The 26,649-nt window shown below is 33.9% G+C and overlaps 3 protein-coding genes across 3 annotated transcripts; all 3 read left to right on the plus strand.

The window, feature by feature from the left end:
* The first annotated feature begins 14,664 nt into the window (after positions 1 to 14,664).
* Positions 14,665 to 20,786, plus strand: LOC131801755 (uncharacterized). The gene is made up of 5 exons (XM_059120700.1): positions 14,665 to 14,954; positions 20,245 to 20,310; positions 20,389 to 20,489; positions 20,560 to 20,704; positions 20,773 to 20,786. Exons 1-5 carry the CDS (start codon positions 14,819 to 14,821, stop codon positions 20,784 to 20,786), a joined length of 462 nt encoding a protein of 153 aa, XP_058976683.1. The 5' UTR covers positions 14,665 to 14,818.
* A 321-nt stretch (positions 20,787 to 21,107) lies between these two features.
* Positions 21,108 to 25,701, plus strand: LOC101898862 (uncharacterized). Its single transcript, XM_059120530.1, has 4 exons — positions 21,108 to 21,507; positions 21,581 to 21,681; positions 21,899 to 22,055; positions 25,096 to 25,701. Exons 1-4 carry the CDS (start codon positions 21,381 to 21,383, stop codon positions 25,224 to 25,226), a joined length of 516 nt encoding a protein of 171 aa, XP_058976513.1. The 5' UTR covers positions 21,108 to 21,380; the 3' UTR covers positions 25,227 to 25,701.
* A 54-nt stretch (positions 25,702 to 25,755) lies between these two features.
* Positions 25,756 to 26,473, plus strand: LOC101897974 (acanthoscurrin-2-like). The gene is made up of 2 exons (XM_005185792.2): positions 25,756 to 25,837; positions 25,956 to 26,473. Exons 1-2 carry the CDS (start codon positions 25,756 to 25,758, stop codon positions 26,471 to 26,473), a joined length of 600 nt encoding a protein of 199 aa, XP_005185849.2.
* The last annotated feature ends 176 nt before the right edge of the window (positions 26,474 to 26,649 follow it).

Genomic DNA, 26,649 nt, shown 5'->3' on the forward strand with positions numbered 1-26,649 from the left:
GAAATCTCAATGAATTAAATATTATTTAAGGACAAGTTTCATTGGTGTTCATAAAAATTTTATTTGATTTGAAGAGCGACTATATAACTAAATTTTGAGATTACACACTTAGTTAAGATTAGCCTCATTTTAATCTATATTTTTAAAATAGTTCTGAAATAACTGACTGACTGATCGAAAATCAAAGCCAAAACCAACGGCTAAACCTAGAATCTTGAAATTATGTCAATGCGTGTGATAAGGCTGGATATGAAAAGTACTAAAAGGATATGAAAAGTACTAAAATGTACTAAAAATTTTATACTTTGTATTGGACAAACCGAATGAGCTGCAATTCTGTAATTTGGAATGGGGGTCACTGATGGAGTGTAGGATAGATGTCCCAAAGAGTTTTTGGAAATTTAAACTATAAGTTACGAAAAGTTCTAAAATGATATTAAACTTTTAAAATGGTACCATTTGGTATTATGTAAACAGATAAAAACTTGGAATTTGGTATGATAATCAAGGTTCAAAAGTAAATTTAATATATGAATGTTGTTTGGAATTTTATACTCATTTCTTGAACTTTACTAAATTTGAAACAGTTTGGTTTAGTGAAACGGATGAAACTGAAATTTTGTATTGGGGACCCTGGGGTTTTGGAAATGTGCACAACAAATACACGAAATGTACTAAACAGTACCGTATTTTTAAAATTGGGTGAACAGAAAGTGTAATGTAAAATTAGTAGTGTGTACTATAAATGTACGAAAAGTACTGAATGGTACTATACTTGGTACTGGGTGAAAGGATGTACTAGAATTCGATCTTTGTTAAGAGAAGGAGGTGGTTTTGGATATAACTGTACAAAAAGTAAGGAAATACATGTTGGATTGGTGGAATTCTGGAATGTAATATGGAGACCACTGCAAACATTTTGTTAAAAAAAAAAAAAAAAACAAGTCAAAAAGCTGTAAGTTCGGCCAGGCCGAACTTTACCCTCCACCATTTGGAACACATTTGGCAATTTTTTAAAAAAAAAATCCGTTGAAATTTCTGTTGACATTTTAAAAATACCGAATGTAGCCGTTATATTTGGGTCTACACGACGACGCGAATCTACATAGGCAACTTTTGTCATAAGTATTACAATATTCAAATTGCGAAACTTGAAAAATCGGTGAATAATATAGCTACAATCATCGAAATACCGAATATAGGGAGGTACCATGGGGTCTATACCAAAACGAGGACCTACACAGACACTTTTCTGTCATAGTAGTATCCATTACGAACTTCAAATGCCAAATTTGAAACAATTCCGATGTATAATGTCACTGAAATTATCAAAATACCGAATATTGGGAGGTACCGTTATATGGGGCTATACGAAGACGTAGACCTGTTTAGACATTTTTCTGTCATAGGCTGCATTACGGACTTCAAATACCAAATTTGAAACAATTCCGGTGAAAAATGTTGCAAAAATCATCAAAATACCGAATATCTAGGGCAACCGTTGTATGGGGGCAATACTAAAAACGTGGTACGATATAATTTTCAATACCAACCATCCTAGAAACAAAAGAAACTACTGAGCCAAATTTTAAAGCTCTGCGTCTAATAATGTTTGCAGACGGAAAAAATGTAAATTTAGTGTCCGATTCTGAACTTAGTACATCGTTCCTATGTTGAAAATTAAATGTATCGTGAAAATTTAATGTATCGATCCACTCCACAAAAGTTAAAATTTCTACAAGAAAACAGAAAAATCGAATTTTAAACAAGAACAAAAGCTGTAAGTTCGGCCAGGCCGAACTTTGAATACTTTCCACAATTTGGAACGAATTTGGCAATTTTCAAAAAAATTAAATCCGTTAAAAACAATGTTAAAATCTTAAAAATACCAAATTAGGGCCTAAACAAACTTTGAATACCCTCCACCCCTTGGAACGAATTTGGCAATTTTCAAAAAAATAAAATCCGTTAAAAACTATGTTAAAATCTTAAAAATGCCAAATAAGGGTCTAAACGATGACATGGACCTGTATAGGCAACTTTTGTCATAAGCCATTACAATATTCAAATGCGAAACTTAAAAAAAAAAACGTCGGTGAATAATGTAGCTAAAGTCTTCAATATACAGAGATACTATTATATGGGGGCTATACCAAAATGTGGACCTGCACAGACAATTTTCAGCATTAGGCTGCAGTATCCATTACGAACTTCAAATACCAAATTTAAAACCATTCCGGTGAATAATGTCACTAAAATCATCAAAATACCGAATATCAGGAGGTACCGTTATATGGGGGCTATTCGAAGACGTGGACCTACATCGCTCATTTTCTGTCTTGGGATGTAGTATCTATTACGAACTTCAAGTGCCAAATTTGAAACAATTCCAGTAAATAATGTCGCTAAAATCATCCAAATACCACATAGCGGGAGGTACCGTTATATGGGGGCTATACGAAGGCGTGGACCTACATGGTCCATTTGCAATACCAAAAGTCCTGCAGACATAATACACATTTGAGTAAAATTTTATCAACCTACTTCATTTCATTCGGAAGCTAGAGTGATTTCCACAGACGGATAGACATAGCTAAATCGACATAGAATTTTGTGCTGATCAAGAATATATATGCTTTGTGGGGTCTAAAATGTATATTTCGAGTTGTTACAGTTGTTAACAAACTTAATATAACTTTCATACTATGATGGAGGGTATAAAAATAGGAGTATCCGAAACATGGAACATCGAAACATCTTGAAAAAAATTAGGTTAGGTTCAAAATGGACTTCATTTGCCCTCTCCTTCGTGTACCTCTTCCACAAAGTGTCAACATTTTGAATAATTAAGCTGGTAATATGTGAAATCAAATTTAACACATCCCACACAGAAACACCCTTTACAATTGACATCTTTGATTGTTCCATTTGCAGCCTAAAATTGTGAATACCATTAAAATAACATAAATGAAGAATGAGTCATAGCCGGCTTTTTTATTATCTTTTAAAAAAGTCAATGAACGAATATAAACATTAAAACCCCTAGCAAGAGTATTCTCTCTCAGTGTCACTTACATAGCACAAGGCATATTGCCATTGTCACTTCTCTTCGAAGAAAATGTAAATTTTGTTAGTATTACAACAGAGAGTGTTCAAAGAGAATACAAATTTAAAATAACAATGGAGAAAACTGAACATCCAACATAATGTGGTATGGTATTGTTGGGCGAGTATTCAAACTATTGTGGAATACGCAATAGAAATGTGGGTGGCCCCCTTTTAAATTGTGACATCATGTACTAAAACAGTGGGGGAATTTCAATAAACCAAATTGAGCGGAAGTAAATGTCAAGGAAGTTTAAAAATAAATTAAAGTTTTAATTGAAAATTTTTGAAAGAAATGAAATGCTGCTACGGAAATTAATTTATTTTGGGTTAAATTAATTAACCGCAAATTTTCTTATTTTATTTTACTCCATTTATTCCCCTGAGCCCCTTTTGATTTTATATGCATTTAAAACTCTTATACGAATATTTTTGTTGGTTAAAAAAAAATATAAATGAAACAAATTCAAAAATTTAAAATACGTTATTATAATACTTTAATGCGTAAACAAACAAATAGATCGGTCTACCAACGCGTGAACATGCCAGGTACATCTGACCATGAGAAAAGCAGGAATATGCCAAATCTAGTCCGCATACACGTAAGGTTTGTCCTTCGGATTTATTAATTTCATAGGAAATGCCAAACGTGCAGGAAACTGTCAGTTTTGGAAATTGAATGGTATTTCTGTTGCAATTAGTGTATTCGAGGTAGCAACATACCTCCCCATTATAATCGTATCCTCAATTAAATTGTTGTGTATTTTTTTTACTGTTAGCGTTGTGGATCAATGCTTCTTTATAAAATCATATCCCAATCTGAACCAATTTCAATATAATTTGAAAAATTTACTTTTATACCAAATTCCGTCACTCCTTCCAATTTCATTAAAATTGGAGGTACATACCGTGTTTGGTGATCAACCAAATTTTAACCGATTTAAATATAATTTGACATATTTATTTTCTGATCAAATCCTGTCACACATTTCAAATTTCATTGGAATAGAAAATACATATCGTGTTTGGTGCATCATATAAACGAAATCGGTCGAATATATATATGGGAGCTCTATCCAAATATGTACCGATTCAAATATAATTTGGCTAGTTTACGGACATACGTATCGTGTTTGGTGCATCAGATATGTGAAATCGGAAATCAAATACATGAAACCGGCCGAAAATATATAATAGGAGGCTATATCTAAATCTAAACCGATTTTAATAAAATTTGGCAAAATTTATTTTTGTTCCAAATTCCGTTACACATTCCAAATTTGGGGACTGTATCTGTAATCGACCAATAGATATGTGCATATAAAATCTAATTTTTTTGAGGTACCTCCAATTCTGATGCCATATCTCCAGTTCCAAGTGGAATTTTAGAAATGTATATAGGGTAAGTGCGCCTAAGTTCGGCATGTCCCAGTAGTCGGCAGTTTTGAAATTTAAACTTAAATAACTAAGTTTAGGAATGACTAAATATTGAAATAATTGCAAAAAAACGTCAACAGTGGTCTCTGCTCTCTTTCTGTAAAAAAAAAACAATGAGCTCCGTTCATTTATTACGAGATAATAACGGTTTTCGTCAGTGAGTGTCTTCCAACGCGTGTGATAGTGCTTGTTTATAAAGAAAACAAGTAAAAAAAGCTGTAAGTTAATACCCTCCACCATTTGGTACAAATTTGGCAATTTCCAAAAAAAAAAAATAAATAAATAAATAAATAAAATCCGTTAAAAATTCTCTTAAAATCTTAAAAATACCGAATGCTTATACGACGACGTGGACCTGCATAGGCAACTTTTGTCATAAGTTATTACAATACTTAAATGCGAAACTTGAAGAAAAATCTGTTTATAATGTAGCTAAAATCATCAAAATTCCGAATATGGGGGGTACCGTTATATGGGGGCTATACGTAGACGTGGACCTGCACAGACAATTTTCTGGCATGGGCTGAAGTGTCCATTATGAACTTCACATGCGAAATTTGAAACAATCCTGGTAAATAGTGTCGCTAAAATCATCAAAATACCGAATATCGGGGGTACGGTATATGGGGCCTATATGAAGACGTGGACCTACATGACCCATTTTCTGTTTTATGCTGCAGTATCTACTACGAACTTCAAATACCAAATTTGGAACAATTCCGCTAAATAATGTCGCTAAAATCATCAAATACCGAATATCGGGGGGTACCGTTATATGGGGACTATATGAAGACGTGGACCTATATGGCTCATTTTTTGACTTAGGATGTAGTATCCATTACGAACTTCAAATACTAAATTTGAAACGATTCCGGTAAACAATGTCGCTAAAATCATCAAACTACCGAATACCGGGGGGGTACCGTTATTATGGCCCATTTACGAACTTAACCTGCCTACTGGAAAAATAAACATGTGTGCAAAATGTTAGCCTTCTATCTCAATTTGTTCGAAAGATAGCGTGATTACAACAGACAGACAGACAGACGGACAGACAGACAGACACACATACAGACAGACAGACTAAATCGTCTTAGAATTTTACGCTTATCAAGAATATATATACTTTGTTGGGTCTGACATGAGTATTTCGAGGAGTTACAAACGGAATGACAAAATTAATATACCCTCCATAGTATGGTAGAGGGTATAAAAATAGTGGTGGTGTCAACTTAATAATCGGTTTAAGTAAAATAAATTTAATACTTTTGGAATCAGAAATATTTTATAATAGTAAATAACAGTCTAAAGCATGGTGCAATGATATCAAGGTAGGGCTATGATACCATATGATTTCAATTTTTTTATTTTCTTGGCTTAATATGTCATCTTTATTTGTTTATATATGTGTTTTCTTTCCAATAACAAAAAAATTGTTCAGAAAACATTCAAATTCGGATGTTTTCAAAATGTTTATTTCATCGTATGCATCGACAAAATCTAGACTTTTTGTAGCGAAAAAATCCTTTAGAGATATATAGAACCAGATTTTGAAAAGAAGTGTTGACCTTTCATTCAGTTTTCGCGGTTTTCAATTATTTGTTCAAAATAAATGCAACAAGTTGTTTGATTTTTTTATTGTTTTGATACTAATTCTGACATTACAAGCCAAACAGGTAGACCTCTATACCTGCAATTTTTTCAAAGTTGACCTACCTTCTCTTCATTGTACCATGGTCTAAAGATCATTTTATAACTTAAAAACATACAAATCAAGCATTTTTCTGTTATTATATTATTATTTTATTATATTATTTAATGCCGACATTAGGAACAGATAAAAAGAGATTTGCCAGTAGTCGGCAGGGGGTGCCGATTACTAGAAAAATATAATTTTTGACAAATTTCACCAAAACTTGAGAAAAGTATTAAAAAATAATCCAAAAACTACTCAAATAAAAAATAGTTTTAAGTTCTAAATTAAGTAGGCTTTTTAAATCAGCTATTTGAAGCTTTAGATAGCGGTGGCGTTTTCGAAAAAATTGGCTATCTTAAGGAAAGAGATCAATTCACAAATTCCAAAAAAAAGAAAGGTACTGTTTTCTTTTTATACCCTACTACACTATGTGTTCGGGGTAACACCTCGAAATATTGGTTTCCCACATAGGAAAGTATATATGGATCTTTCTATCTCGCCGAGCTGAATCGATCTAGCTATGTATGTCCGTCCGTCCGTCTGTCCGTCTGTCCATGTTTATTTGTAATCACTCTACAGGTCGCAATTATGGCCCGTTCTCCACGAAATTTAGAATGGAGGTGGGGCTAGGGTCAGAATAGAACCCTATTTCTTTTGGAGATGATCGCATAATATTTTGGGGTCGAAATGGACCAAAGACTGAAAAAATGTCGGATTTTGCAGTAGCTATACAGGTCGCAATTATAGACCAATCGACGGAACTTCGCATGTAGCTAGAGTTTAGGGCGGGGAAGAAGCCTACCAATTTGGGTGGTCATCGGATAATATTTAGCGGGTAAAATAGACCATATCTTTTGTGTTGAAAAAATTCAAAATTTTTCATTAAACCGCGAATATTTAATACCGGCGAAATCACAAACAGACGAACAGGTCAATTCTGACCATTACGTAACTGCCGATAGTAAATATATCGGTTATATATAGTGAAATATATACAATGTGTATATACAAAGGAAGGGGATGTTAGTTAGAATGTTTAGAATTAGTTAGAATGTTTAGAATTCAGAATGCCCTCTTGACATAAAAGTATAAAATCTAAAAAAAATCGCAGAAAAATATGCCAATAATGATGTTAATATAGATTTTGCAGTATTTTGTGACATTTTTTTTTAATTTTTCATATTTTTTATCGCATGCGATTTTTTCAATTTGACTTATAATATTTTGTAATATTTTTTCACCTTACAACACAGGTTGGGATTATTATATACAGATTGCAAATATCGTCCGATCCTCACAAAAATTTTCAAATATGTCTGCAATATATTGGACCAACCGCAATGGACCAATAACTAAAAATTTTCCTGATTTTGCAGCCGTTACAAAGGTCACAAATAGAAACCAGAGGACACGAATTCTCGCATAAAGTTAGAGTTTAGAACAGCGGGTACAATGAACCACTAATTTTGTGTGAAAAATACCAGCATTACTTACAGGCGATATCGAACTACACATAAAGCGAACTTCCGGTATATAGTCAAATATCGTAGACAATCAAATCATATAGATGAGTCTAAGTTTGGAGATACGGAGGGGCTTCTTGCTTTTGGAGATGATTGCAAAATATTTCAAAATAGTTCAAATTAACCAAAAACTGAAATGTTTTTCCGATCACGCAATTGAAGCCAATCGACACGCCTGTGAAGTGAGTTAAGGACAGGGAAGAATTCTAGTATTTTGGATGACCATTGAATTATATTTAGCTGTAAAATGGACTACACCAACTAACAGCACGACGGAGTGCATAAATATTGGGCAAATGCCCCTAGTCAAAACCTAATTTCAAAAGCGAAATCTTCCAATATGGATTTGGACATAAGTGGGCTTCTAACATATTGTAGTGTTGTTGGGTATAACATAGTCGGCCCCGCACTATAGCCTTTTGCTTACTTGTTTTATTTAATGTCATTTTTATTTTAATTGAAAATCCATACGTTACTGAAAGTAACCATACTATTCTTGACTTTCTACCAATGGTTGGTTTAGAATGATAATTAAATAAAACACTACTTAAAAACGAAATTAATTTCAAATTCTGGATTAAACTTTGAATTAGTAATATAGCATTGTTTTATGCTATCTATATCTATAAAAGAGGAAAATGTTTGTATGTTTGTTTGTAATTTATGGACTCGAAAACCGCTGAGCAGATTTTCCTGAAAATTTGCATGTATACTGCAACATCGCCTGAAAGTAACATAGACTATATACACTATTGAAATTCCACTTGGAAGTGGAGATATAGCATCAGAATCGGAGGTACCTCCCAAAAATTTAGATTTTGTATGCACATATCTATTGATCGATCCAAATTTAAAATGCGTAACGGAATTTGGAACAAAAATAAATTTGCCAAATTATATTGAAATCGGTTCAGATTTGGATATAGCTCCCATATATATTTTCGACCGATTTCAAGCATTTGATGCACCAAACATGCTATGTATCCCAAATTTTAATGAAATTTGAAACTTGTGATGGATTTTATCTAAAAAATTGATTTCCCAATTTATATTAAAATCGGTTCAGATTTGGATATAGCTTCCACACATATTTTCGACCGATTTCGTTCATTTGATGCCTCAAACACGATATGAATGTTCGATTACAATGAAATTTGAAATGTTTAACGGAATTTGATCCGAAAATAAATTTATCAAATTATATTGAAATCGGTTCAGATTTAGATATAGCTCCTATATACATTTTCGGCCGATTTATGTCCAATTTTAATGAAATTTAAAATAAGTAACGAAATTGGGAGCAAAAATGAATTTGTCAAATTATATTGAAATTGGGTCCGATTTGGATATAGCTCCCATATATATTTTCGACCGATTTCATGTATTTGATGCACCAAATACGCTATGTATCTCTTATTTCAATGAAATTTGGAATGTGTAGCTGAAATTTTAACAAATATACATTTGTCAAATTATATTGAAATCGGTTCAGATTTGGATATAGCTCCCATATATATCTTCAACCGATTTCGTTTATTTGATGCAGCAAACACGATATGTATGTTCGATTCCAATGAAATTGGGAATGTGTAACGGGATTTTGATTAGAAAATAAATTAGTCAAATTGTATTAAAATCGGTTCAGATTTGGATATAGCTCTCATATATATATTTTCGACCGATTTCATGTATTTTATGCACCATACACTATATGTATGTTCGATTCCAAAAAAAAATTGGAATATGTGACTGGATTTTGATTAGAAAATTAAATTTGGTACAAAAATAAATTTGACAAATTATATTCAAACTCGCTCAGATTTGATTATAGCTCCCATGTATATTCTCGGACGAATTCACATATTTGATGCATCCAAAGCGAGAGAGACGAAATCTGGCACCAGAAAGAAATTGCCAAATTATTTTGAAATCGGTTGAGGTTTGGGTATAGCTAACATATATATTTCGGCCGACTTCATATATGTTATGCACCAAACACGATATATATGACCGATTCCAGTGAAATTCAGAATGTGTGGCGGAATTTGGTTATAATAATAAATGTGATAAATTAATTGAAAATTAGTTAAGATTTGGATATAGCTCCCATATATATATTCTCTGACGATTTCACATATTTGACGCACCAATTTCAATGAAATGTGAAAGTTGTGGCGGAATTTAGTGTAAAAGTATTTTTTTTTAAATTATATTTAAATCGGATCAGATTGGGATATGATTTTAATAAGAAACATTGACCCACAACGCCTTAGGCTAACACTAAAAAATAACACAACAATTAATTTGAAATACGTTTATTACGGGGAAGTATGTTGCTACCATGGTACAATGATATCAAGGTAGGGCTATGATACCATATGATTTTAATTTTTTTATTTTCTTGGCTTAATATGTCATCTTTATTTGTTTATGTATGTGTTTTCTTTTCAATAACAAAAAAATTTTTCAGAAAACATTCAAATTCCGATGTTTTCAAAATGTTTATTTCATCGTATGCATCGACAAAATCTAGAGTTTTTGTAGCGAAATAATCCTTTAGAGATATATAGAACCTGGTTTTGAAAAGAAGTGTTGACCTTTCATTCAATTTTCGCGGTTTTCAATTATTTATTCAAAATAAATGCAACAAGTTGTTTGATTTTGTTATTGTTTTGATACTATTTCTGACACTACAAGCCAAACAGGTAGACCTCTATACTTGCAATTTTTCCAAAGTTGACCTACCTTCTCTTCATTGTACCATGGTTGCTACCTCGAATTCACTAATTGCAATAGAGATGCCACTCAACTTCAAAAAATTGCAGTTTCCTGCACGCTTGGTATTTGCTATGAAATAAATAAATCTAAAGGACAAACCCTTCGTGTATGCATGTCATGTTACTGCTTTTCTAATGGTTTTTTTTATTAACGAATTAAAGTAGTGCAATATTTTTTTTTTAATTTTTAATTTTTTTTTATCCAACATATTTTCGTAAATAAAATTTTGAATGCATATAAAATCATGGAGTTATTTTACTTATAATAAAAATTGTGCTGCTTACATATTTCAGATCTGTGTAAAGACTAAAAGTACGGGCCCGAAACGCGGATCTAGTTTTTATACCCTCCACCATACTATGGAGGGTATATTAATTTTGTCATTCCGTTTGTAACTCCTCGAAATACTCACGTCAGACCCAACAAAGTATATATATTCTTGATCAGAGTAAAATTCTAAGACGATTTAGCCAGTTCCGTCTGTCTGTCTGTGTGTCTGTCTGTCTGTCCGTCTGTCAGTCTGTCTGTCTGTTGTAATCACGCTATCTTTCGAACAAATTGAGATAGAAGGCTAAAATTTTGCACACATGTATATTTTGCCAGTAGGCAGGTTAAGTTCGTAAATGGGTCATGTAGGTCCAAGTTTTCAGACCGGAATTGTTTCAAATTTGGCATTTGAAGTTCGTAATGGATACTACAGCCTAAGACAGAAAATTATCTGTGCAGGTCCACGTCTTCGTATAGCCCCCATATAACGGTTTGATGATTTTAGCGACATTATTTAAAGGAACCGTTCCAAATTTGGTATTTGAAGTTCGTAATAGATACTGCAGCAGAAAACAGAAAATGGGCCATGTAGGTCCACGTCTTCGTATAGCCCCCATATACCGTACCCCCCTATATTCGGTATTTTGATGATTTTAGCGACATTATTTAACGGAACCGTTCCAAATTTGGTATTTGAAGTTCGTAATAGATACTGCAGCAGAAAACAGAAAATGGACCATGTAGGTCCACGTCTTCGTATAGGCCCCATATACCGTACCCCCCGATATTCGGTATTTTGATGATTTTAGCTACATTATAAACAAATTTTTCTTAAAGTTTCGCATTTAAATGTTGTAATAACTTATGACAAAAGTTGCCTATGCAGGTATACGTCGTCGTATAGACATTCGGTATTTTTAAGATTTTAACAGAATTTTTAAAGGATTTTTTTATTTTATTTGTTTATTTATTTATTTATTTTTTTTTTTTTTGGAAATTGCCAAATTTGTACCAAATGGTGGAGGGTATTAAAAGTTCGGCCCGGCCGAACTTACAGCTTTTTTACTTGTTGTATAAGTTTTCGTTCTTCAATGAGGGATGGTATTTAAAGCAACTAACATTACAACATTTTCATTATATTATTTCCACGTGCTATAGAATCAAGTTTTGGAACCGGCCGAAAGCTTCTTAGAAGAATTATCAATTTTGAGCGTGCGAAGAATATGTGGCGTCATAAATCAATCACTTTTAACACCATTCTATGACGGTGTTGGATCATTTTTATTCTTTGTATTGATTGGTTGTTTGGTTAACTATTGTTGTTAAACGCTTAAATTGGTCATCTGACATTTATTCAAAGAAGACCCAAAAGTACGTGCGAACTTAATGACAAATAGCAAATTCTTAACCCATTATGCGATTGCTCGAACACTGACTATGATTATTAAAGTTCTATATAATTTTTGAATTTCCACTTGGAACTGGAGATATAGCATCAGAATCGGAGGTACCTCCCAACAATTTTGATTTTATATGCACATATCTATTGATTGGTTGAAGATACAGTCTCCAAATTTGGAATACGTAAAGGAATTTGGAACAAAAATAAGTTTGCCAAATTATATTGTAATCAGTTCAGATTTGGATATAGCTCTCATATATATTTTCGACCGATTTCGTTCATTTGATGCCTCAAACACAATATGAATGTTCGATTCCAATGAAGTTTGGAATGTGTGACGGGATTTAATCCGAAAATAAATTTGTCAAATTATATTGAAATCGGTTCAGATTTGGATATAGCTCCCATATATATTTTCGACCGATTTCATGTATTTCATGCACCAAACACGCTATGTATCTCTAATTTCAATGAAATTTGGAATGTGTAGCGGAAATTAAAACAAATATACATTTGTCAAATTATATTAAAATCGGTTCAGATTTGGATATAGCTCTCATATATATTTTCGACCGATTTCATGTATTTTATGCATCATACACGATATGTATGTTCGATTCCAAAGAAATTTGGAATATGTAACGGGATTTTGATTAGAAAATAAATTAGTCAAATTATATTAAAATCGGTTCGGATTTGGATATAGCTCCCATATATTTTCCGCCGATTTCACATATTTGATGCACAAAACACGATACGTATTTCCGATTCCAATGAAATTCGGCATGAGTGGTACAAAAATAAATGAATTTGGTACAAAAATAAATTTGACAAATTATATTCAAATACGCTCAGATTTGATTATAGCTCCCATATATATACTCAGCCAATTTCACATACTTGATGCACCCAAAGCGAAAGAGACAAAATCTGGCACCAGAAAAAATTGCCAAATTATATTGAAATCAGTTGAGGTTTGGATATAGCTAACATATATATTTCGGCCGATTTCATACATGTTATGCACCAATCATGATGTATATGACCGATACTAATGAAATTCAGAATGTGTGGCGGAATTTGGTTACAATAATAAATGTGACAAATTAATTGGAAATTAGTTAAGATTTGGATATAGCTCCCATATATATATTATCGGTCGATTTCACATATTTGACGCACCAATTTCAATGAAATATGAAAGGTGTGGCGGAGTTTGGTGTAAAAGTATTTTTTTTTAAATTATATTTAAATCGGATCAGCGAAGTATGTTGCTATCTCGAATTCACTAATTGCAATAGAGATGCCACTCAACTTCAAAAGATTGCAGTTTACTGCACGTTTGGTATTTGCTATGAAATAAATAAAACCCGAAGGACAAACCCTTCGTGTATGTATGTCATGTTACTGCTTTTCTAATGGTTTTGGTTATTTACGCATTAAAGTAGTGCAATATTTTTTTTTTTTTAATTTTTAAATTTGTTTTTTTTTTTAACCAACATATATTCGTAAATAAAATTTTGAATGCATATAAAATCAAAAAAACCGGGTTCAGCTAGTATATATATATACATATATATATATATATATATATATATATATATATATATATATATATATATATATATATATATAAGACAGAAAATTATCTGTGCAGGTCCACGTCTTCGTATAGCCCCCATATAACGGTTTGATGATTTTAGCGACATTATTTAAAGGAACCGTTCCAAATTTGGTATTTGAAGTTCGTAATAGATACTGCAGCAGAAAACAGAAAATGGGCCATGTAGGTCCACGTCTTCGTATAGCCCCCATATACCGTACCCCCCTATATTCGTTGTTATTCGTTGTTTTTTTTTTTAACCAACATATATTCGTAAATAAAATTTTGAATGCATATAAAATCAAAAAAACCGGGTTCAGCTAGTATATATATATATATATATATATATATATATATATATATATATATATATATATATATATATATATATATATATATATATATATATATTAATTTAAAATTTAAAGTTGAGATATTGATTTCAAGAAAATATAGATAGAATATAGATAGACGAGACATATTGACGTCAAATTTTCAAATCCAAACCTTTTCGATTCAATAATGTGTTCACATCTACATATTTACAAGCGACAACACCCATACATACATCTTGCCGGTAGTAATAATAATATTCAACTCGCGCCCAATATCATCATTTATAGCTGCAAAACACTTTTAATTAGAAATTATGATTAAGGCCCAACTATGACTAAATAAAAACATTAAAAAAAATGAAGAAAATGTTGTTTGTGGATTGTGGCATCCCCAAATATGGCGCCCAACTAACACGTCATATTTATTGCTGGGAGAATTTTTTCGTTTTAAATTTTTAAAAATTGAATTTTTTCTATTGCTCAAAGAGACATGCCAGTTAGTCTGTTAACAATGGTGATCGATGGTGTTTGAATGTAGCTAAAGACAATAATTGAATTTAAAACGAAAAGAAGAACACAATTTTCAATTCGCTTGACAAGTAATACAAACCGCAGAGAAAGAAGTGTGACAAATAAAGCAATTTTAAAAATATTTTTGTAAAAATATATAAAATGGGATTTTGGAATGTAAAGTTGTTTGGTACAGCAGTTGCTGGTCTCATAACTGCTTTCTGCACGGCTGGTATTTTGAGATGGGGAGTTCTAGTCTATAAATGTAACGAATCAAAATCCTGGCAAACATTCTCAGGTAAGTGATTTCATGATGAATCGATGACCCAATTTGAATTATTTGTTGGAAAGATTAAGTGTATGTACTGCAGAGATTGTCAATTTCAAGGTATTTTAGGTTTTCGACTGTCGAAAAGTTGTAAGCGTCGAAAACGTCATATACCTGTATAAAACGTCATAAAATTCTATTGTATTGTAATATCCCACATAATACATCCCAAGTTGGTTGATAAACTCTTATAAACTTATTAATTGGAGAGGCGGCGTTAAAGAAATAAATGGTTCAAATTATAAACCAAAATGCGTTATTTAAATAAATGTTAACACGAAACTGAGTTTTGTTTTTATACCCTCCACCATACTATGGAGGGTATATTAATTTTGTCATTCCGTTTGTAACTCCTCGAAATACTCATGTCAGACCCAACAAAGTATATATATTCTTGATCAGCGTAAAATTCTAAGACGATTTAGCCAAGTCCGTCTGTCTGTCTGCTTGTTGTAATCACGCTATCTATCGAACAAATTGAGATAGAAGGCTAAAATTTTGCACACATGTATATTTTGCCAGTAGGCAGGTTAAGTTCGTAAATGGGCCATGTAGGTCCAAGTTATCTAATAGCCCCCATATAACGGTACCTCCCGATATTCGGTATTTTGATGATTTTAGCGACATTATTCACCGGAATTGTTTCAAATTTGGTATTTGAAGTTCGTAGTGGATACCACAGCCTAAGACAGATAATTATCTGTGCAGGTCCACGTCTTCGTGTAGCCCCCATATAAAGGTACCCCCCGATATTCGGTATTTTGATGATTTTAGCGACATTGTTTACCGGAATCGTTTCATATTTGGTATTTGAAGTTCGTAATGGATACTACATACTAAGTCAAAAAATGAGCCATGTAGGTCCACGTCTTCGTGTAGCCCCCATATAACAATACCTCCCGATATTCCGTATTTTGATGATTTTAGCGACATTATTCACCGGAATTGTTTCAAATTTGGTATTTGGAGTTCGTAGTGGATACTACAGCCCATGCCAGAAAATTGTCTGTGCAGGTCCACGTCTTCGTATAGCCCCCATATAACGGTACACCTATATTCGGTGTTTTGATGATTTTAGCTACATTATAAACAGATTATTCTTCAAGTTTCGCATTTAAATATTGTAATAACTTATGACAAAAGTTGCCTATGCAGGTCCACGTCGTCGTATAGGCATTCGGTATTTTTAAGATTTAAAAAAAAATGTACCAAATGGTGGAGGGTATTAAAAGTTCGGCCCGGCCGAACTTACAGCTTTTTTTCTTGTTATAACTGACAATATTTTTAAAATTGAAAATTTTTAACACCGACGCCTGAAATCTTAAATATGAAGCGAGATTTTTTTGTAATTTTTTTTTTTTTTCATTTGATATTTGTCACCTTTGCTAAAGTTTTCATTTCAGATTTTCGTAGATCAAGAATTCAGCACCTGTATATTGTTGTTGCAAATTAGCCAAGCTTAAGACTATTTATTGTTTGTCGCTCTAGTTTTACTCCCTGCTACCAAACAAAAGGCTGCTGTTTATGAAATGTATGGAGCAATTTCTCAGATGATAGACATACGAGAATTAACTATTATGCTTGATTAATATTCGTAACCGTGTCTCTGCCAAAAACTTATATTATTTGTCAAGACTTACGATTTTGTTGACGTATGTATGTTACGTCGAAACAAGTATACGTCACGGTTTCTGACACATCATCTACGATACACTATAAGCTCATATTTGGAGTGGTATTATCAAAGAATTTTAATACAATATTTTCATTGACGATGCAGATAGCCACTCATCCCTTACGTTAAGCAAAGTATCGGTCACAATTATTTTGAAGCAATAAACAGACCTCAATTTAAGATCGAATTCAAAAAAATCAGATTAAAAACAGTAAAGGAAGGTACTTAATCGGGCTGACCGACTTTATGATACCCTACACCACTATGCATATGTAGTAGAGCTACCCGTAATAAATAAACTTTTATATATGGAATTTATGTGAATCAGATCAAAACAACGAATGGTTTTTGAATGCTTATTATGGCTTAAGGCCTCTTACAATTTGAAGTCGAATGGAACATACAAATGGAAGACATATTCTACTCTGAATCGATTTTCGCTACATTTGAAGGGGACATTTGTGTCTGAACCGATTTTCACCATAATCCATCGTATTTGAGCTGATATTAGACTTTTTAAGCACAGTAAATGTGAAATCGGCTGAAGATATATGGAAGTTACATCCGAATCTGAACTAATTTTTGTAAAGTTAAGCCGAGATATTTTTATGCTGTATCCGATAGCTGGTACCACATATCGTAGTTGTGGAATGCATTTTACGGGCTTGAGGGAGGGTATATTAAGTTTGTCAATCCGTTTGTAACACCTCGAAATATACACTTTAGACCCTACAAAGTATACGAATTCTTGATCAGCATAAAATTCTATGTTGTTTTAGCGATGTCCGTCTGTCTGTGAAAATCATTCGAGCTTCCGAATGAAACGAAGTAGGTTGATAAAATTTTACTCCAATGTATATTATGTCTGCAGGACTTTTGGTATTGAAAATGGGCCATGTAGGCCCACGTCTTCGTATAGCCCTCATGTAGTGGTACCTCCCGCTATTCGGAGTTTTAATGACTTTAGCTACATTATTCACCGAAATTGTATCAAATTTGATACTTGTGCAGCTCCACGTCTCCCGATTTTCGGTATTTTGATGATTTAGCGATATTATTCACCGAAATTGTTTCAAAGGTGATGTTTGAAGCGTGTAATTAAGCGCGTAATGACATGATAGAAATTTGTCTGTGTAGGTCTACGTTTTGGTATAGCCCCCATATAATAGTACCTCCCTTTATTCGGTATTTTGATGATTTTATCGATATTATTCACCGGAATTGTTTCAAATTTGGATTTTGAAGTTCGTATTGGATGCTACAACCTATGACAGAAAATTGTCTGTGCAGGTCCAAGTCTTCGTATAGCCCCCATATAACGGTAACTCCCTATATTCGGTATTTTGATGATTTTAGCTATATTATTCACCGACTTTTTTAAGTTTCGCATTTGATTATTGTGATGGCTTATGACAAAATTATGCAGGTCCATGTTCAACAGAAAACTCAATATTAAATTTGAGGACTCCAGCCCCATTCCCTCAACCAATACCAAATTTTGTACCAACTAGTACTTTTTGTACAAGTATAGGGTGCTTTTTTAAACCATCGTCAAATCTAAGTAATCTAAATATCAAATTACGCTATTTTATTTCTATCCCTTCGTCCAATACTAAATATAGTACCCTTCAGTACTTTTTTTTACATTTACAGTATACATTTACGAAACTACCCCCATGTGTCTAGAGTACACATAAACAGTGACCCTAATGCCTAATTTAAGATTCCAAGCTCTATCTGTTCACCCAATACTACATTGTACCAAATATAGTTCTATTGAGTACTTTTCGCGCACATGTAGCACACGTATCCAAAATCCCCTTTTTATTACAAACCTACCATCAACAGGTACCCCAATACAAAATTTCAGAACTTCGGCTTTATCCGTTCATCCTAAACCACACTGTTCCAAATTTAGTACTGTTTAGAACAGTTCGCACACTTAGGACACATTTCTGAAACCGTCTTCGTATATCAAACTTGCTTTCCAGCATTGATTCTCATGCCAAATTTCACTTTAGAACTTTTCGTAACTTTAAAATTCGAATTTCCATAAAACCAATACAAAGTATTATTTTTTTTTTGTACACTATTGAATTTTCAAAAAGGCTGCCTTATGACACGCCTATGCCCCAAGGCACGATATATTCTAATTCCAGTTTTCGAAAATCGTACTACATGTGAAGGAAATATGGTATGTGATGGCTGAATGTGTCAATATTACCATACCTCAATTTTAAGTCGTGAGAAATGTTTAAAGTTTTAAACACCATTTACAGTTATTAACACTACAGGGTGAGATGAAAAAACTGCAACCAACTTCAGACTGCTGTCATTTCTAAGCCACTCGTCCGACAGCTGTTAATATCATTCCAGTGGCAGCTCATTATATTGTATTGTAGAATTTTCCACAAGCGTGGGAGTTCAAGCGTGATAGTGTGATTTCTTTATATTTGGCTGGAAAACCTCAAGTAGCTATCGTTAGAGCACTCCAGTATTTAAATGTGAATAAATCTTTTGTGTCTCGTACCATCGCTCGTTACCGTGATACTGATACATCAACATCAGCAAAAATGGTTCGAAAAGTAAAGAAGCGACTTGATCAAAACCCACGTCGCAGTGGGCGAATATGGCTCGTGAGCTGAACATATCACAATATTCCATTCGGCAAATATTGAAAAATGAGATCGATCGAAAAATAAGTTGCTTCACTTGGCCGAAAGTGGTGAACTGCCGAATTTGGTTTTCTCCGATGAGATCGGCAGTTTGATCGTGTTTACTTGCCAAAGAGGTCAACTGAAAATGTGCACCTTCAGTTGGCCACCAGAACTCAAGAGCCGGGCATTGTGACAACAGCCAATGGTCGCTCTCCGCTCGTGTTAATCGACCGTGGCACCAGAATAAATGCCGAATATTATCGCGAAATATCCTGGAGGATGTATTAAAGCCTTGGACGCAAAGATTTTAACCGTAGACCTTCGACATCCCCACAGGATTCAGCACCATCGCACTCAACACGCACCACCCAAGAATAGTTACAAAATGAGGTTCCTCGCTTCATTTCCAGAGCACAATAGCCACCAAAATCTTTGGATACCAATCCGTCGACTATTGTGTCTGGAGTATTTTGGAAAGCAAGGTTGGCACTAAAAAATACCAAATTATCGATCACCTCAAACCAGCGCTTCGCCGGCAATGGGTCTTTTGGCCGCAGAGCAACATTCACTGGCCGATTGAAGGCCATACTTCGTGCCAAAGGTGACCAATTCAAACAAATCTAAACTTATTCTAAAATTTGATGCTATTTCCGACATTTTTTGCTTTCATTCAATAACATTTAAAAAAAATTTAAAAATTATGACGTTTGAATTTGTTCCAGTTTTTTTTTATCTCACCCTGTACTCTGAGAGTTAACGAAACAAAACTCATATAAATTACTTTTCAAAGTATGACCTTTAGAAATCGTCTACACCAAAATCAAATTTGGGCATAAATTTCCGCCCATTTACTTCATCTAGCTCATCTAAGAGGAATAGTTTTTTTAGTTTGTAGTTGTAATCTTAAAATTTAATTTTGTATTTACAGACTGGGTTTTTAACGTTTACAATATAGCTCTGGGTGGTGGATGGTTTATTAATCGAAGAAAAAATGGTAAGCTCAAGATTCTCTTAATTTCATCATAATGATTACTCAATTTGATTTTAATAAACTAACTTGTTCAAATTTCAGAAGATAATTCGGAATTAATAGCCCCACTCTCCTTTGCACTTGCTTTGTTAACTTCAATTGGTTTGATTGCTTCGCTGATGTTTATTTGTGGATTGCGTCGGGTAAGTAGTGGTGGACAATCACACATACGCAATTTTAAAAATTATTACCATATTTCTCATCTACGTTTAGAATCGCCTGAGATTAGTAGCTCCATTAGTCTACTTGACTGCTGCCGGCATAGTTTTCACAGCCATCACAGCTTTGTGCTCGTATACCGCGAATTTAATGATTGCCCCAACTGTTGTCCATGCTGCTTTAGAATTTCTAATACATTGTGTGAAATTTCTGGCCGGCCGAACTTACAGGTTTTTTACTTGTTTAATAAACATTAATTATGTATAGTAAAGTGGACGTAATTTCAGTTAATTTATGAATTGAAAATAATTTACAATTGGTTTACAATCGAAACCATGGATTTTTTGCATAGTTTTCTAACTTTCGAGATTTCACCTATAGGAGAAAGAGGGTGTGTTGTTATTATCAGAATGCGCATCTAATTTCAATAAATTTATCTTTAACTTTGTCTTTTACAAAAAAAAGCAAACAACGAATACGACAAATATTTTTGGCAGTTAATGTTGGTTAAAGGAGTGGTAAAGAACAAAGGACATAGAGAGAAAACATATAAAAAATAATCAACATCTCACACCCACTGCGAGCAGGGCTGGTCACAAAGCTTTAAGGAGCCTCGGTGTGTGTTTGATTTGTTTCCTTGTTATAGTTGTTAATTCAAGAGGCCCTCAGATACGCAAAATGAAAATTCCAATACGCCAAACTTTTTTCTCCTCCATTTTGTATCATCGTTATTAAGATATTTTATAGCGCCATGGTTAAATTTAATAGAAATCAAAGTTTAGTCTGTTTGTGGATTTGGCTAAAAACGGTTGTCGTCATTGTGTTGAGAATCAAGGAAAATTAGAGCGGAAAATAAAAGGAAAACCTTGTCAACAATGAATCGCAAATTACGTTTTTGGAATGCCCGAGTTTTGAGTTATTTTGTGGCCTCACTGAGCGGTGTAGCTTTTTTGGTGGCTGGCATATTAATTTTATTAAATCGTTGGCAAAACAAAAAAGGAGGTGTGTGAAGATTTACTAATTTCCTGAAAAATATGATACCCTAATTTAATTCTGTATGTTTTTTTTTCTCCAGAGATGACCGACAGATCTATGCTGCAGGCAATATTTGCCATACACATATTTAGTGCTGTGGCATTTTGTTTATCCTTGGTTTTCCTGAAGGGACTATACCAGGTGAGTGCTTTGTTTTTATGAGCACAAAAATCGAATGCTTCTTCTCACATATTATTAGAATATATTATGTTTCATCTTTCAACCCTGCATAGGAAGATAAAATATGATGTATTCTAAAAATATGTGAAAAGAATCATTCGATTTTTGTTTATCCTAAGTTCACCTGGGTGGAAAATGAAAATTCCCCATTTTCGTTAATTGTATTTTTTTTTTTCAGAAACGTATTGCTCTGATGAGACCCTATGTGTATCTACTCTCGGCTTGCCTATTGTTTGCTTTCATAACCATTATTTGCATTTACACGGCCGATTTGGTAAAGGAGCCAGCATATTTCAATGCCATATTATTTAACTTCTATTACTGCTTGGGATTAGGTATGTAATAATTAACTAAATAGAACAGCTTATATTTAAAACGTGTCCATTCATGATTTTCATGCAACCAAAGTTCGAATAAAATAATAAGGGTTGTGTAATTTGCGTCATTTAACATGGTATTTCAACTAATATTTTTATACCTTCCACCATATTAAGTTTGTAACACTTCGAATTATACATTTTCGAACCCCACGATTTACCGATGTCCATCCATCAGTCTGCCAGTCCGTGGAAATCAATCTAGCTCCCTAATAAAATGAAGTTGTTTGATAAAATCGTAGACAGATGTGTTTAGTCCGCAGGACTTTTGGTAAAGAAAATTGGCTATATGGGACCACGTTTTGGTATAAGCCCCATATAACAGCACGGACAAATTTAAGTTTTTGTTTTGGGTATTTTAAATCGAATTTCTTGTAAATTGGGAATATGTGCTTCCAGTATGTAGTAACACCCTTGCAGAGAACTATACAAATAGGTATAAGTTTTGGTATTGACCTCATATAACACCAGATATTCGGTATTTTGATGATTTTTTCATAGTTTTCACCGGAATTGTTTTAAATATGGTATTAGAAATTCCTTTGACAAAATATTTCCCGTAAATAGAGACGTCTGCAGTCAGGTCAAGTTGGAAGACAAGCCATATCGTCCAATTTCGATATTTTCACGATTTTAGCCACACTTTCTAAGTGAATAGTTTAAAATTCGGTATTTTCTAATAGGTTCTACCTCATATGGGACACTATTGTCTATAACTAAATTTTTTAACTGAATTATCTTAAACTTGGTGGTTTTAGGTTCACTATAGCCTCCATATGACAAGTATTTAGTATTTTTATACCCTCTACCATACATAGTATGGAGGGTATATTAAGTTCGTCATTCCGTTTGTAACTCATCGAAATAATCGTTTTAGACCCAACAAGGTATATATATTCTTGATCAGCGTAACATTCTAAGACAATTTAGCCCTGTCCGTCCGTCTGTCCGTCTGTTGTAATCACGCTACGGTCTAAACGAATTAAGATAGGAAGCTAAAATTATCGGTCCACGATATCGTATAGCCCCCATATAACGATACCCTAAATATTCGGTATTTTGATGATTTTAGCCACATTTTTCAACGGAATTGTCTGAAAATGTAGGTACTTTATTCCTTGCAAAAGAATTATCTATATAGGTTCACGATATCGTGTATTCCTCATATAACCCACCGATTTTCGGTATTTTGATTATTTTAGCCACATTTTTTAACGGAGTTGTCTGAAATTGTACACAAGAAGTTCTATGTGAGTACTTTACTCCCTTAAGGAGAGTATAGGTCCACGATATCGTATGGCTCCCATATAACGGTACCCCTCGATGTTCGGTATTTTGATGATTTTAGCCACATTTTTCATGGAATTGTCTGAAATTCCACACAAGGGGTTCTTTGTGAGCACTTTAACCCCTGAAAGGGATTTGTCGATATAGGTCCACAATATCGTATATCCCCCATATAACGGTACCCCCGATATTCGGGATTTTGATGATTTTAGCCACATTTCCCAATAGAATTATCTGAAAATCCTCACAAGGAGTTCCTTTTGAGTACTTTACCCCCAGACATAGATTTGTCTACATAGGTCCACAATATCGTATATCCCCCCATATATCGGCACCTTCCGATATTAGGTATTTTAAAGATTTTAACAGAATTTTCTATGGATTTTATTTTTTTGAAAATTTTCTAATAGTAAAAATTCAGCGAAACTTAACTTACTTGTTATACCCTCCATCATATATAGTAGGGAGGGTATATTAAGTTCGTCATTCCGCTTGTACCTCATCGAAATAATAATTTTTAGAAGAATTAGGCATGTCCGTCCTTCCGTCTGTAAGTCTGTTGTAAGCACGCTAGAGTCAAACGAATTGAAATAGGAAGCTTACATTTTGCACCTGTCAGTCTTTTGTGTGCAGGCAGGTCAAGTTCGAAGTTGGGCTATATCGGTCCAATATATCGTATAGCACTCACATAACAGTACCCCCCATATTCGGTATTTTGATGATTTTAGCCACATTTTTCAATGGAATTGTCTGAAATTCTACACAATTCTCCACAATATCGTATATACTCCATATAACGGTACCTTCCGATATTCGGTATTTTGAAGATTTCAGCTACATTTTTCAATGGAATGGTCTCAAAATTCACACATTCTGAGAACTTTTTCCCCCTGGAAGAGAATTGTCTACATAGGTCCATATCGTACACCTCCCATATAACGTAGCTCCCGATATTCGGTATTTTGATGTTTTTAGCGGCTCCGATTTATCGGTTTTCATTTAAGTGTTATTTTTAGATTTTTTATTTGACGTAGAAAAATGTGGCAAAAATAATCAAAATACCTAATATCGGGAAGTGCCGTTATATGTGGGCTATACGAAAACTTGGACCTATACATGCAATGGTCCGCCACTATGGCAAAAACCCAATAAGAAACTCAAATATCAAATTTTATGCGAATCCGTGGATAATGGACAAAAATCATCAAAATACCGAATATCGGGATGTACCGTTATATGGTAGCTAGAAATCGGGGACCTATACATGCATTGTTCCTTCACCGGAGCTAGAACCCAGTTTGATCTACAAAAACCAATTTTTCGATAAATCCGTGGAAAATGTGGCAAAAATCATGAAAATATCCTATATCGGGAGGTACCCTTATATGGGGGCTATACGATAATATGGACCTATACATACAATGTCCCGCCACCGGAGCTAGAATTTATTATGATCTACAAATACCAATTTTTATACAAATCCGTGGAAAAATGTGGGAATAATCATAAACATTCCAAATATCGGGGGGTACCGTTATATGGAGGCTATATGAAAATATGGACCTATGAATGATAAAAATTTCCAGCCCTTGAAATATACGAAAATATCAGATGATATGAACTCTTCTAAAATAATAGAATCCAGAAAATTTTAAATTAATTTATTATAATAACTCTAAATTAATATTTTAATTTCTTTTACATATTCTAGGCCTTCTCATCTTATTTCTATTGCCAATATTTTTGGTTTACCGGCAAATGTCGAAATCAATCGAAATAATCGAGAAGTTGGATGAAGCCACTGTTGCAGAAATCAAGCCAACTATAACAACACTATATTAATCGGAGGTGACAACATGCTATAAATATATTGGAAAATACCGAACATTACTGTTTAAAACCATTCATCAATTATAATAATATATTTAAATTATTTCAGATATATAATCAATAAAGCAATAACAATGTTTTTATGAAAAAATGAATTTTATGTGGTACAAGGGTAATTCTCGTGTTGGAAACAGAAGAAAGTTTCTCATCAAAATGCTCACTGTCTCATCAAATATGTATTGAACACAATTTTTCTATTACCTAACTTTTTGGTGTGTACAAATCTGCATTTTTATGAACGCACATTTAACAGGAAATTTACATATTCGAAAAAAAATCTCGTTCTACTTCATTGATGTCTATCGGACACGCGTTCTTTGGATTACCAAACGGCTTATGGCCATTGCACGAGAACTCGTGTGATTCCGCTGTTAATATAATTCCATTGTTGGGTGGGTATTGGAATTTCCATTTCTTGTTCTCAATCATCCACAAATCACAGCCTCGGATTGATGTGCAATGCTGACTAGGCATAGTTGAAATGAAATCCAGTTCCTGTTTTGGCAAAAGTTGGTCCAAATTCAAGTCTCTTGAGGTAGCAACAAAGAATTGCATAAATAAGAGTGAGCAAGTGTCTTGACGACTACTTAGTTTGGGAATACCATTTGGGGAACACACGTTTCTGAAATTTTGAAATGTTGAAAAAAACATTTTTGGTGATATTTTTGTTTGCCCACATAGCTTGGGCCCATCAGGAGACTGCTACAACTTTAGATGATGAAATTGATCCAAATACATATTCCATGGCCGTGGTGGAACATGGAGATTTTACTGGAGTACGACCTCCTAGGGCGATCTTGAAACTGGCAGCGTTGGGTGCCCTAGCTGGAGGGGCTGCTCTAGTTGGAGGTGCAGCTTTGGCAGGTGGTGCTGCTTTGGGTGTTGGAGCTGCAGCTGTGGGCGCCGGAGTAGCAGGAGCCGCTATTGGCTCCCTGAGTCGTGGTATTGGTGGTGGAGGCTTCGGTGGCGGCGGTTATGGGGGTTATGGCGGTGGTGGTTACGGAGGCTATGGTGGCTATGGAGGAGGACATGGAGGCTATGGTGGTTATGGCGGTGGTCATGGAGGCTATGGCGGTGGCCATGGAGGCTATGGTGGCAGCTATTCTGGAGTCTATGCAGGATCATATTCTGGTTCATATGGCGGTAACTATGGTGGCTGGGGTGGCAATGGAGGAGGATGGGGAGGCTATTGGAGATAATCATTACTTTTTAATTATTTATTTAATAAATGTTATTGTTGTTTTAAATTAATTAATTGCAACGTGTGCTTAGTTAATTTTTTTTTCTAATTAGCAAATGCAAATCAGAGGTGAGCAACAAAAGCTTTCGATAAAGCAAGTTTGGATTTGGTTAAGCGAACTAGCAAAAATATTAC

Source organism: Musca domestica, unplaced genomic scaffold (assembly GCF_030504385.1).
Source record: "Musca domestica strain aabys unplaced genomic scaffold, Musca_domestica.polishedcontigs.V.1.1 17, whole genome shotgun sequence".
Classification (NCBI taxonomy): Eukaryota; Metazoa; Arthropoda; class Insecta; order Diptera; family Muscidae; genus Musca; species Musca domestica.